Below are 13,995 nucleotides of genomic sequence, written 5' to 3'. Positions count from 1 at the left end.
TGGAAGCCTTCCCTAGAATGACATTTAGTATGCAAAGTTCTGCTTATTAGGAAATAAATGCAATTGAAATCCATTAGTTGCAGTACTGTAGCTGTAACTGCACTTTAACTAAAGGATGTTGTATCTGAATGTAAATACTACACAGGAGGCCCTTCTGGTTGGAGAAAGTGTCGAGCAGGCTAAGGAAATGGCAACCTCCATATTAATAGAACACATAGCAATTCAGCTCTGGTTCCAAACTGGACAACAAAGGCTCCCTTTATATTTAAGACTGTGCAGCTGCAGAAATATTGTGGCAGGATTAATTTTTTTAAGCAAGAGGATTAGAAATTGGAACAACATAAGCTTAATACACCATGTCTTCTCTCCTCCCCATCTCTAAAATATTTGTCAAACTTTGTTTGAACCTGAGAAAAATGTGAGGATACTGCATGTAACTGCAAGATAGATTTTAGACTTTTACAAATTGCTTCACAAGACTGTGCCACCTTTGGCATGTGTACACATTCAGGGACTGCTATTTTAAAAGGGAGGTGGGTATTGTGCAAAAACCTCTCATTCTTATAAAGTACTAGTTGCTCTGTCTGTGTTTTCCTTACTTAGTTAACCTTGTTTTTTAAAAAATAGCAGTTTCAAATACAGTTTTGAGTTCAACTGTCCATGCTCTGTCAATTTTTGTAACGCATGTTTGAAATTACCTGTCGAGACAACATAGAACAACCCATCTCTTCCTGGAAAGTTCTGTTTTGCAAGCTGTTGGCTGTTTTGTGCTCCAGTTTCTAATGCTTTTGTTCCCCCTGCTGGCTGAATCCTTTAATGACACATTTTTCTTATGCATTACTGTGCATTTGAAAAAGGAAAAAAAAGCTGATTCCTTTTGAAGGTGTGATAGCTTATAGGTGGCCCCTTGAAGTGAATCAAATTAGTTATGTGGAAATGCTGCCATCTATTTGCAGAGTACTTTTTGTTGCTATGACCCTGGAAGCTTGCTTTTCCAGCTTTTAATTAATTTGCCCCATGTCATATCTTTAGGGCACAGGAAACCTTCATGCAATGGGATCAGTGTCGGAGATTTTACAACTTCCTCATGGCAGACAACTTGAAGAAAATCATATTGTCTCACAGGTACAAAATGATGCTCTTTATATTCTAAATGGGCCTCTGTGTCAGCTGATAATGTGCAGTACCATAAATTGTTCTTATGTGTCGCCAAGTTGAGCAGGGTACCAACAAAATTAATTCTCCTCTGGATCAGTAGCTACTGAAGAACCATGTGCATTAGTAACCTTACTTTCAGAAACATCTTACTTAAGAAAGTCTGTGACACTTTGGCTGTGCTTGGGGAAAGGGTGTGAAACTACAATAACTGGTTGTTTGAACAGTTCCAGGTTAGCAGTAGTCAAAGCTTGTAACTGTAGTTGCTGTATTGCTTCCTGTTTAAGCCAGTATGGAAAAACAGCTTTAAGAGACTCTAATTATATATAGGATATAGAACCCCCTTAATTCATCCCAGATAACTAAATATTATGACAACTTAACTAAATATATTAATCTCCCTGTTAAAAGAGCTCTTAGTTGTAAGCATGAGCAACCTTTGGCAGGTTTGAAGGACGGCTTGTTAATCTACAAAAACACTTTTGTCTCCACAATGGATCTTTTGTGCTCCAAGGCCAACCCTCAAACCAAACTTCCTTTTGCACATTTTCTGCTCCACCTCTGCTTTTTGGAGAACATGATCATGCATCTGATACATAGTCTACAGCACACACCCTCTTGCGTTGTTCTCACCAATGCTGACAGTGCTATTGCTTAGTAATGTAATTATCCACAGGGCCTAGTGCAGGGAGTGCTAACCTCTGGCCCAGGGGCCTCATTCAGTCCCCCAAACAGATTTTTCAGCCCCTGAAGACCCCATTGCTTTTTGCAGCAGCACAAAGGTGGAAATAAATTCCAGCACTGGGATGGGCAGAGAGATTCCTTCTTTCAAGGAGACCAAGGTGGCATACGTGGTTGCACACACACACACTGCCATTTTATTTTTCAGCAACGCTGTGAGAAAAATGAGACTGAGAGGTCTGGCCCAAGTTAAGTCAACACCAGCAAGCTTCATGGCTGAGCAGGGCTTTGAACTGGGATCTACTGCTCTAAGGCCAACTTCCTGACTACTGCAGTACACTGATTCTTAAGCACTTCTGACCTTGGCTCAATTTTACTCCATTTATTTATTTATTTATTTATTTATACATACATACATACATACATACATACCCCAGAGTATTAGCAACACGATAAAACATCAAACATTAAAAACTTCCCTAAACAGGGCTGCCTTCAGATGTCTTCTAAAAGCCAGATAGTTGTTTATTTCCTTGACAACTGATGGGAGAGTGTTCCACAGGGCGGGTGCCACTACCGAGAAGGCCCTCTGCCTGGTTCCCTGTAACCTCACTTCTTGCAGTGAGGGAACCGCCAGAAGGCCCTCAGAGCTAAACCTCAGTGTCTGGGCTGAACAATGGGGGACGCTCCTTCAGGTATACTGTTTGTATCTGCACCAGTTTCTGCACCAATGTCAAAATCTGTGCCAGTATCAAGTCTTCAGGGCTGAACAAAACTGCCTTTTGTATTTTTTTTCACACGGGACATATTCAGAATTGTATTGGAGATGACAGTAACATGGATCTTAAGATCTGTGTCAACATAAAGCAATTTATGAAGTAACCTTCAGATCAGCAGTAAACCCAATAGAGTGGGTTCTCTAATAGTTACAGTATGTCTGTGTTTCATACTCACTCACTTCATTCTCTATGTTTCAGACACACCTTGTTTGCTGAGAGCCCTAAAAAGCCTCAGAGTTTATTAGAGTCAGACTTGAGCAGACTTCACACAGCAACTTCCCTTATGCAGATTGATGACAGTATCATGAGGTATGGACATCAAGAAGCACATTTGGTAACTCTCCCCTGTCATTTAGACCTTCCTGAAATGGAGGCTGTTGCTATCATCATTGTGCATATAACTCCCAATTCTTTCTTGATCTTATTGTTTACACGTTTGTCTTGCCTCTTGTTCGTTAGACTTTTAAAAATGAATTTACCATGCTGTAAATAGCAAAGTTGTTGAGTGAGTAAAATTAGGGTGCAGGGTGACTAATCGGACTATGCAGTTGAGGTTCTACAGTGTTTTTGTGAAACATATCTTAAGCCAGTACTAGAAATCTTTTCTGAATGGTTAGAAAACAGTGATCCTTGTCATCTAATTCCTTTGGCAAATTCCAGTAATTTGAGTTACTTGGTGGTGCTACAGAAACACCTGAGGGGTGCTGGTAAAAGTTCATCAGAATAGAGCCAGGAGTGTCATTTTGTTAGAAGTACCAATGGCCCCAAATGCTAGCACCAGTGCTGAATCACTTTCAGTTATGGTATAGATGGAAAATGAAGCTGGTCTGAATGAAATGTGTATTTTAGATTTGTAGTTGCATCAAATTCTTCATATACTGATTAGCCAGTAGCCATTGGCATAAGCAAAAAGTTGTGATTCCTTATGATTAGTGCTTACCACTTTCTACATAATTGTGTTACATAGCTGAACTTCTGTCATGGAGTTTCAAGGGTAGGTTTTCCCGTAGAAATTAGATAAAGCCTTCGTTGGTTAGCCTTAGTTTCCCCTACACCCTATAGTGATATGGCAAGAAATCAACCCTGTCCTCACAGGACACCCTCCTTTTTTTGGCTGCACACTTGTTCCTCAGTAAAACTTGCATTCCCAAATAGGCGGACTAGGAGTTGCTATACCTCCTATGTGTGTTTCCTTGCTTGTTTTTGCTTGCTTCTGTTATTTCATCCAAGGAGTGCTGGAATGTATTGTACACAAATAATTCGTAGGATGGCCTGTTTATGGCTCATGACCAGTACAAATAATATTTAAGATGACTGAGAGTAATATGAACATCAGCATTACTTTCTTCTAGTTGGGTAGGGGGTTGACTTCTGTTCTTAGAAGAACTGGGAGCCTCATGTTGCATCTAAAGAGGGGCTAGTAATACAGTTAGGTTTAACTTCCTTAACTTAGGGGTTCTGCAGTTAAATCGGAAAGGATGTTTCCAGTGTATTTGATATGGCTACGTGTGTGTACATTCCTTTCCACATATTTGTCTTACTGCTTCCTTGCCTGGTATTTTGTTCCCTAGCTAATTGTTTACTAAGTAGCCACATTCTTCTTTTGATGCTTTTTTTCTGCAGGATAGACAGTCTTGGGGAATGGAATTTAGATATTAAAGCTAAGAACAAGAGGAACATATAAATAGTTCCATATTCTCTGGATGTTTCACTAGTTTTTTTGAAGGCCGAAGCAGAATGTTGGCTTTAACTTGTATAGAAGTAATCATTTCCAGTGTCTTATTTGGAGAACTTTTGTAATCCTGTGTATAAGAATTAGAAGAAAATATATGTGATTCAATAACAAGAAAATCTCTAAATGCTTAAGCTTTCTTTTTACCGTGTCTCAGGAAGTTCCATGGCTACAGCACCTTAAAGGAATACTATGAACAGGAGAGCTGCCTGCATTACTTGCAGAAAGTAAGTTGATATGATATTATTACTCTAGTTTTTGACATGCACCACATATGTCAGTATGTGAGATTTGTGGTGAGATGGAGAACGTCCCCATGTGCTTCTAGCCAAGTTTATAGCACATGTTGCTGAATAGTAGCTCTTTATGTGGGGTCATCATAAATTAGCAATAATTTTCCTTGCCTTGGAAAGTATGCTTATTTGTGGTATGGTCAGCAAGTGGAAATATGCATATCTGTGAAATTTTTACAACCAGTTTATTATCTTTTGAAGAGACTAAAGCTCCTCTATCTTATGGTCAGGTACTTGGGAGACCAACATTTCTTATAGAATCTATTTATCTATTGTTTTTCTGTAAGGCAATTTCTGATTAACTTCTATGGAATAGGCTACATGTGCTGTCATTAGTCCTCCCCTCAATTCTTTTTCCGTTTTCCCTAAATTTAGAAAGCAGCAGATGTCTGTCACTGGAAATGTTAAGTTTAAGTCACCGTAGCCAATTCTACACTCTTGAGTTTTATACTAGTTCAAAATCTTTTCACCTATAGCAAAACAGTGAATTGGTTTTGCCTCAAACCCAGCACAGCAGAAGATATGCTATTGACTGCTGCTTGTAGTAATAAAAGTTTTCTGTGACAGAAATCACTTACACTAGTGCTAAGGAGCCCCCTCCATCAATTTTAAATGTGTATTATCTGAACAGTGGTGTTTCTGCAGGTTCAGGGCACCTACAGCACTTGATGTACTCAATTGTGACTTCATAACTAGACTACAAAAAAGATTGTGTTCCAACACAGAATTCTTTTTTTTTAATCTGCAGATCTTTGTTCCCCTCTTGCTGGTTAATGCTGCTGATGACCCTCTGGTGCACGATAGTCTCTTATCAATACCAAAAGCCCTCTCAGGTGAGCTGAAAGCTTCAGTAAATAGATTTCTGCAAGGCAGTGTAGCGTTGTGATAACCTAAAGATAGTCTTGGAGGGCAGAAGGCATGTTTGTTTTTCCAGACAAACTTGTAACCTATGCATGTGTCTAATATAGAACCATAATGTGCATATTCTTTACAGAGCCCAAAAGGATAGGCCCCTTCCCCAAGGAGTTTGCAACCTAAAATTTGAAACTAAAGGGGCAGTAGAAGAGGGTAATGGGGTATCTTACTTTCTAGAAGGATCAGTGGAAAATACCCAGCACAGACTTGATTTCATGTAGCTTGCATCTTGACTAATGCAACTGCCTTATAACTGGAGTATCATGCCTACCTGGAACACAGGTGGCTGTATATATATTTTCCAGCCAAAATAATACAGTAGAGTATAAGGGACGTGGGTGGCACTGTGGTCTAAACCACAGAGCCTAGTGCTTGCCAATCAGAAGGTCGGTGGTTCGAATCCCCACAACGGGGTAAGCTCCTGTTGCTCAGTCCCTGCTCCTGCCAACCTAGCAGTTCAAAAGCACGTCAAAGTGGAAGTAGATAAATAAGTACCGCTCCGGCAGAAAGGTAAACGGCATTTCCGTGCGCTGCTCTGGTTCGCCAGAAGCGGTTTGGTCACGCTGGCCACATGACCCGGAAGCTGTACGCTGGCTTCCTCGGCCAGTAAAGCGAGATGAACGCCGCAACCCCAGAGTCGTCTGTGACTGGACCTAATGGTCAGAGGTCCCTTTACCTTTTATACCTTAAACCTGAGGTTTTACTGGACAAAGTACTGTATTTTGGTAAGATGCAGATCCTGTTGAGTTCTAAACTTGTGTTTTTTCACTCTTGCAGAAAAGCGGGAGAATGTCATGTTTGTTTTGCCATTGCATGGAGGTCACCTGGGTTTTTTTGAGGGTGCAGTACTCTTTCCTGAACCCCTCACCTGGATGGATAAGCTTGTGGTCCAATACGCCAATGCCATCTGTCAGTGGGAGAAGAATAAATCACAATGCTCCGATACGGAACAATCATCTGGCCAAGAATAAACAGTTCCAAAGACTTCAGGTTGTTTCACCTTTAATCCCCATCTTCTGGAACTCTTAATCTCTTCTGCTTTTCCAGACCTAACTTCTGAACACGTTGAACTTGGGCATTGACCATAGTGTTTCATGCCAAAGTAGAGCTACAGCCAGAGAGGCTAATGACTGGCACTGAGCAAGTCGGGAGTATATTTGATCATTTGCAGTACAGTTGTGATTGGAAGAACTGATGCACTGTATTAGTGGGTCGCCATCTATAGCTTGCTTCAAGGTTCTGAAACAAGTGCAACGAAAGAACATTTTTGAAATTAGCAAGAAGTTTTGATGCTCTTGACCATCTGTTCACACTTTCACTGATAGAAACTGAAACAAAAAAACCCACTTCTGGTTTTTGCAAAACTTGTCTAGCAGTCAGTGATGTGCGTTAGGAGTTACAGTCTGTTTGTGGTTGCATTTTTTCCCTCCCCACCTGGGGGGAGACATCTATATCTATCTGTAGAGGAAATCAGTCGTAGTTCGCTCTGCAAGTCATCAGAAAGGCTGTCCACAAAACAAGGGGAAAGTTGAAAGAATTTTGAGTTTCCGGAATTGCATCCCTTTGAGAAGGGGGGTGGGGGGGCTTGCCCTTTCTGATTAATGCACTTCAAGGGTTTAGATTGCTTTGAAAGTGTTTGATGTGTAATCAGCACTACAGTTGCTCCAGAATTCTGGAGTGATGGCTGGGTGTGTACAGTCACATTTTGCTTTTTGTTGAGACTTGGCTCATAGATGGCTTCTGGGTTGATCAGTCCAGTGGATTCCCTGTTGTGTTACTACTCGAGACTAAACAAGTAGCCTTGTGATACTTGCCTTTTCTAGTATAAGGAATTTTTATTTTGACACAAGACATTTGTGTGCTCTTAACCCAGGCCTTTTAATACGGTCTCCGAATGGAAGCCACTTGCTATCAGTTTGTAGGTGGCCCCTTTTTTGTGTTTTGTTTTCTAGAGTACTTCTTAGCAAATCTATATGTATACTCTTAGGAACTTTTTGTGTGTGTGAAAGAGAGAATATAATATCCATCTATGCTTTTTTTTGTTGTCTTGCCCACATTTCATGTCTGCTAGGGAAGAACATAATAGATAAATAAATTAAATCCCCAGACTTCTAAAGCGTTGAACTGGCTATTTTCAGTCAGTATGCCTTGCCTTAGAGGAGATGGGGATTTGGTGTCTACAATACTGAAATGCTTAAAAGGAAAAAAAAGAGTTCTGTATCTAATGCATCTACAGTTACTAGGTTATATAGGACAATCTGATGAGTCCAGTGTTCTGACTTGTCTTTCAGAGTAAAGACATCAACAGAAAATTGGTGAATGATGCATTAGGCTGAGTTACAGTGAAAAAGTTTTTTTTTTTTACTACCACACAATAGAGAGACATATTTCTTCACTGAGCTACAGAGTTTCCACCCTGGAAGAAAAATATTCAGCCATATATGTATTAATAAGATTTTTTAAAAATCTGATATTTAGATTACTTTTCTATTAAGACAGTGGAACATTGTAGTAAGACACTGCTTCCCTTCAGAATTGTCAGCTCACTGTTGCCTCCTTGTGGTCCCTTTCACCTCTTTTTGCAGGAGTTCTCACGCAACCCATTTTTCATAACAGTTAGCACTTTATTGTTTAAACCTTTTTGGTTTTGTTTTTCAAGGCACTTTAATTATAGTGTGATTTTTTTTTTAACATGGATAGGAGTCCTTTCTGAACTTGGATGCTTCATAGAACATATCCTGGAGCAGCTTTGAAATTCAGAAAGGTGTATGTTGAGTTTTCGGAGGTTATTCTATTCTCTTCTAGTTTTATTTATTGAGCAATAATTAGCTACTGTAGCAGAGGTGCATTTCTCACATCAGGAATAAAAACTCCTTCAGCCTTAGTTCAGCAACCTTGACATGCCTGGCAAGCTGTGTAGAACTCATGTTCTACCCCCTCAAATCTGAGGGAGTGACCAAGCCTAGCAAGGCATGATTTGGCCGGTGCTTAAGGCCTTTTTCCTTTTCCACAAAGAGTTGGCTCTCCATTCTTTTTCAGTATGTTATTCTTTGGAATTTTCTTCTATATCCATAAACTGCCAAAATCCTACGTAAACCCTAGTGTGGGGATGAAATTATAGGTGCATAAGCAGTGCAGGTCACTATCTAGAGTCTCCTTTCTGTTTGAGTGGAAGTAGATGTTGAACTCATTTTTAGTTACTGCAAATAAGTGAATGTAGCTTCTTTACCCCCACTTAAAATTTAGAAAGTTAGCTATGAGAGTGTCTGTTTCACATCAGTCTCCACATTATTAGTTTTTTCCTCTTTAGTGTGCAGCTGTTTTGCCAAAAAGAGTTTGCCTAGCAGCACATAAGCATAGAAGTTCCTCTAGACCTGCCACTGAGAGCCATCTTTCTCATCTGCCCCACTTCTGGTTTCTCTTTAGATCATATAAATCTCATCTGCCCCACTTCTTAGCAAATGGGTGCTAAATAGCGGAATTTAACACTACCATTGACTTCTACCCAAGTAAGACATTTTTGATGCATTTAAAAGGGAAACTGCATTTTTCACAAAGGAAAGGCTTTTATTACCTTCTCCTGCTTGAAGGTGGATGTGAGGATGCAATTATTTGTAAAGGGCCCTTCAGCTATGGAGCTAGTTTTGCACCTGAACAAGAAGATGAGTTGATGCCTGCTTTTGATGGCACTCCAGTGTTCATATTTAGGCATTCTTAAGCTTCAGTACTCAGGGATCACATGGCAATGCACCTATGTAATACAGCCTTTTCAAAGAAGATCACTTCAGTGGTTAAAATTCTTTTAAATGGAGGAGAGCATGAACCACTCTTGTCTAAAACCATCAAACCCTTGAAAACCATTAGCGCTCTTGTGAAATGTTAGAAGGGATCCCTTTTCCCTACACACACACACACACACGCACCCCAAAATGTGGAGCTGTTACAGAGTCTTTAGTTCTCACTAACATGGCCATATAGAAATTTGGAAACCTATTTTGCCCCATAACACTGCCAGTGAGACCATAAAATTGAGGTTCTCAGTCTGCTTGATAGACACTCTTGGGGATACACTTAATGCTCCCCACCCCCCAGAAAAAAACCCAGTAAGGGAAAGAACGTGTTAACTTGATCCAACGGGAGGAAGTGGCTTTACAAATTCCATTTTAAAAATATATGTGATTCTGACTTTCAGTTAGTATTTTCCAGTAAATCTGTGATTCTGCTGTAATGCATCTCACTGCTTATCAGTAGGCTAGACTTCAGCCCCCCCCCGAAGGATATTACATGGAAACAAACAAACAAAAACAAGGAAGCATCCAGTACACTAACATTTCTTCCATCCCGTTATTTTTGCCAGTAAATTTGATCTTGGTGATGCTTTCTGTGTTACGATTTGCTGTTTGTAACTGTGCAAGGAGCTCACCAGATCATGTTACTTTTTTTAAAAAAAAGCAGCACGCCACTTCAGACCTTTCTGTTTGAGGTGATCTGTTGCATTCAATTGGTTTGCCACGTGGTAAGAGCTGCCATGTTCAATTATTTTCAAAGCAGATTTCATCAGATGAAAGCATAAAGCAGCTCTTCACTGATAACATTTGCAGCTTTCTGTAAACTGTGCACCTATTTCAACATTCATATCTTCACTGTATTCCAGATACTCATGGACTCTTAAGGTTGGGTACCTTTTTAAGATTGGCTTCGGTCTTTTTGTGAAGGCTTATATTACTAGGTAGCAGGTCATGTTTACAACTCTCTCTTTTTTGTCCCAGACTTATGCTGAAAGTGTTTGGTATATTCTTTTCTAAAAGGGCATGCCCTACATTCAGTTATACAGACTGAGGTTAGCAGTTTTCTTCCAATTGTATTGTCATTGGCCTTTGAGTTTTCTGCCAGAATAGAACTTCCAACTTATCATAGGAAAGCATCTCTACAAGGAGAGGTCCAGGTGTGTATCACTGAGTAGTCTTGACAAGAGTAATAATAGCCAACAAGATGGTTGTAAAGTATCTGAAACACACCACCGGCCCCCTCCCATATATCAGTTGCCTAAGCAATCCTCCTTAGCTACATCTTATGCAGACCTCTTAGTCGCACACCAGGCACACTTATTGCCAGTGATATAAATGAGGGCGAAAAGTAGCCTGCTGGTTGTGTACTGAGCAAGGTCTCCATTGAAAAGGGGTGGTGGGTGCCATGCAACGCTGCTGGAGTTTTGTGGCCTTCGTACTATTCTAACATCTTGTTTCGCTGTCTCCACATGTTCCTTATCTGGAATTGTTTTCTTTTTAAAATCTCCTTTGCCTTGAAGCGCCTCTGGTTTGGTTGCTTGACAAAATGAGATGAAATCAGCCGGGTGGAATGCGGGGGCAGTGGGATCTTCCCCCCCTTTTTTTTAATCAAGAACTGTACTGTATCTCATTGAAGCATCTGGTGTTCTGTTCTTTTTGCTGGTTACATTAAAGGGCACAACCATGAAAGGGCAGCATTTATAAAGCTGGATCTGAGAATTGGTATCCCCCCCCCCCGCCGCTTTTTTCCATTTTGCAACTAGAGCAACCATCCCTATTTCCTCCGTGCAAGACATTTCCTCAGTTTCTGGGACCACCAACCTTCCAGCACTTTTGCTGGTTCAAACCCATTGTTTCAAAATTCCTGAGATGGGGATTCACTGTCTTTCAGCATAAGTTTTTTTTTTTTGCAACTCGCAGGAGTTATTCTTTTGCTATATGCAGCAGAATCTCTGCTTGTACCAAACAGCCTTTTCCAGAATTGAAGTAGGTTCAGTTCCAGATCAATGGCTGATAAAAGCCTATGCAGACATCACGGCTTAATTTGTGTGGCTGTTTCGTACTGGGAACCTCAAGAACTTAATCTGCCATTGAGATTCATCAGTGTAGTGTGTTAGAATCTGTGAGTCTGTCCGTTCAATTATTTCATCACAGCTATTTCGATTGCATTTCATAGTTAATTCATAGATTCGTTCTGACAGCCTTTCACCTTATTTAAGAAAGCACAACTTTAAAAGATAAACACCCCATTTTTCTCCTGAACACACAGAGGAATATCCGAACACCTCAGGAAGCTAGACCTGTACCTGTGCGCTCTTTGATTTCTGTCACTGCAGCTGCCTTATTGGAGTGAGTTGAGTGTTTGGTTTTTTAGGGTTTTTTGTTTTTTTTTAAGAAAATGTCTCTTCAACCTCAGTTTTTTCTTTTTTCCTTTTTGGTAATTTTTGCTTCCAGACAGACATTTTGGAAAACATCACTTTCACATTCCTAATTCCTTTGGAAACAAAAATGCTGCCCTGAACAGGTTTCATGTGTGTAAGTGACTCTCATGGTTGCTGGTTCCTTTCTTGTCTCTTAGGAACCAGTTGCTGCTGAGATGAAAATTTGCAACTAGCAATGCAATTTTTCTAAATCTGCTAACGTTTCAAGTTATTAAAAGTGTGTCCTTGATCTTTTTTTCTTAATTTTTTTTGTTCTGTGTGTGATAAACAGAGTCATGCGGAACAGAGTAATTTTGTTATATTTGATTCAATGGAATTTCTTTGCTTAAAAAAATAAAGAACTTATTTGAGTTCAGAACACGTTGTTTTGTCTGTCATTGGTTTCAACTAGCATAGGAGGTACAAAATGGAAGTGATATTATGACAACTATTCAGGGTGGATTGATTTTAAAGCATAATTTTAAACCAGCAAGGGGGCGGGGAAACTGATCTGCAAGGAAATCTGACTACTAAACCAAGTTTAGTTTACAGCAAAGTAGAGTATTAGTTACAGTTTCATTCCTATACCCAGGCCTTGAAGCTCTTTGTCACACAGTATACAGTGGTTTAAGAACACCTTAGTTTATGAACAACTTGGATTAAGAATGCTGCAAACCAGGAAGTTGGTGTTTTGGTTTGTGAACTTTGCCTTGGACTAAGAACATGTTTCACTTCCTGTTGAGTGTGTTCCATTTGTAAATTGAGTCCCCCGCTGCTATGGGAAAGATCACCTTGGTTTAAGAACGCTTTGGTTTAAGAACGGACTTGCAGAACGGGTTAAGTTTGTAAACCAAGGTACCACTGTACATTGTGCATGATTTCCTTAAATAGATAACAATGAAAATCCCATACAAGCTCTTTCTACAAGCAGCTTCCATAACATCTGTGAGGTTGGGTGTGAGAATTTAGGAACCTGTGCACTGGACAAGTCTTCTTTCCACACTTGCTCATTTCTGTTTTTCTATGCCTTGGCTACCCCAACCCTTGCAGAACCAGCAGCAAACAAAAATGACTGCTATGTGTCTGTGATTAGCATTTTCCTTTCATTTGCCACTTGGTTTTTGTGAGGATTGAACTGGCCAAAGCACAGCAAAAGAGAAAAATCTGGGAGTCACTGGGCAGACTAGAACAGTTTGTTTCCATCTAACAAAAATGAAAATGTCTGTGCATGGCACAGCAGATAGTTAAGTATACATATTTTGAGAAATAATCACATTGATTCTTCATTTACATGGAAAAGCCTCTTAACTCGCAATGTATCTAGTGGAAGCATTGCTACCCCTACAGTTAATCTTTGAACTGAGTCAACTGTACTGGTAACATGCTTATATCCAGATTTAATATTAACCTAGTTATTTAAGAGAAAAGAAGCCTAGAGAAAGAGACCTGGGGGGAGGAAGTACAGCATTGCAGAGATGCACAATGCTTCAGTTCACAAATTGATCTGAAATAACCATCCAGATTTGGGGCTGATGGCTTCTAGTCAACAACACACAACAAACTGGCTTTTTGTACTGCAACCTACTTAAGCCCCCAGAAATTCTAGGAACCAAGCTGTATATGACCCACAAAATCTGTCACAGCATACTGCAGGTCTGCATTGCTTACGCTAAGTTACCCGCATTTGGGAAAACATCAAGTCAAAGGTGTTGGTGCAGCTGGAACTCCTTTCTATAACTTGCTGATTTTTGTGATCCAGGGAGAGATGCTTATTCCGTATACTAGTTTTAAGGGTGGTGGAGTGATGGGTGCTTCTTTTATTTCTGTGGGAAACCTTAACCTGACTTAACATGGGTGAATTCATCAGAAAGAGTGGCAGAGGGACACTTGATTCCATCCACATCCCTTGCTCCACCTAAGTCATATTAATGCCTCTGGGTAGGGTGAGATTGTGATCGGTAGCTCAACCAGCTTCCACCCCACTCTCCACTCTGAAAGACCCCTGTCTTCTCTGCAGCATCAGAGTAGATATCCTGTTTGGCTTGAGTGGGAGCCAGTGGTCTAATGAATGCACCTCTTGTAGGCTTCTTCCGAGCTTTTTCTGTTTCAGAGGGACCCCTGCCGGTTTGCTTTACAAATCAAACAATCCTGGTATTTATCTCTAGGAAGAGGAATAGGAGAGAGGTGGGGATTGCTGTAGATCTAATTTCATAGAACAAGAAAGAGAACCTA

At 40.2% G+C, this 13,995-nt stretch overlaps 1 protein-coding gene across 2 annotated transcripts in view; it reads left to right on the top strand.

Annotated features, from left to right (window-relative positions):
• ABHD2 (abhydrolase domain containing 2, acylglycerol lipase) overlaps positions 1 to 6,539 on the top strand; it is a 31,375-nt gene extending 24,836 nt beyond the window's left edge. For both annotated transcript variants that reach the window (XM_053365342.1, XM_053365343.1), the window contains exons 7-11: positions 1,033 to 1,125; positions 2,814 to 2,924; positions 4,505 to 4,574; positions 5,389 to 5,473; positions 6,333 to 6,539. In XM_053365342.1, the coding sequence (XP_053221317.1) occupies positions 1,033 to 1,125; positions 2,814 to 2,924; positions 4,505 to 4,574; positions 5,389 to 5,473; positions 6,333 to 6,526 (553 nt within the window). In that variant the 3' untranslated portion in view covers positions 6,527 to 6,539. The remainder of the gene's footprint in view (positions 1 to 1,032; positions 1,126 to 2,813; positions 2,925 to 4,504; positions 4,575 to 5,388; positions 5,474 to 6,332) is intronic.
• Positions 6,540 to 13,995: the final 7,456 nt, after the last annotated feature.

Source organism: Podarcis raffonei, chromosome 14 (genome assembly GCF_027172205.1).
Source record: "Podarcis raffonei isolate rPodRaf1 chromosome 14, rPodRaf1.pri, whole genome shotgun sequence".
Classification (NCBI taxonomy): domain Eukaryota; kingdom Metazoa; phylum Chordata; class Lepidosauria; order Squamata; family Lacertidae; genus Podarcis; species Podarcis raffonei.
Note: the sequence above shows the minus strand (reverse complement) of the source record. Positions and strands in the feature narration are given on the sequence as shown.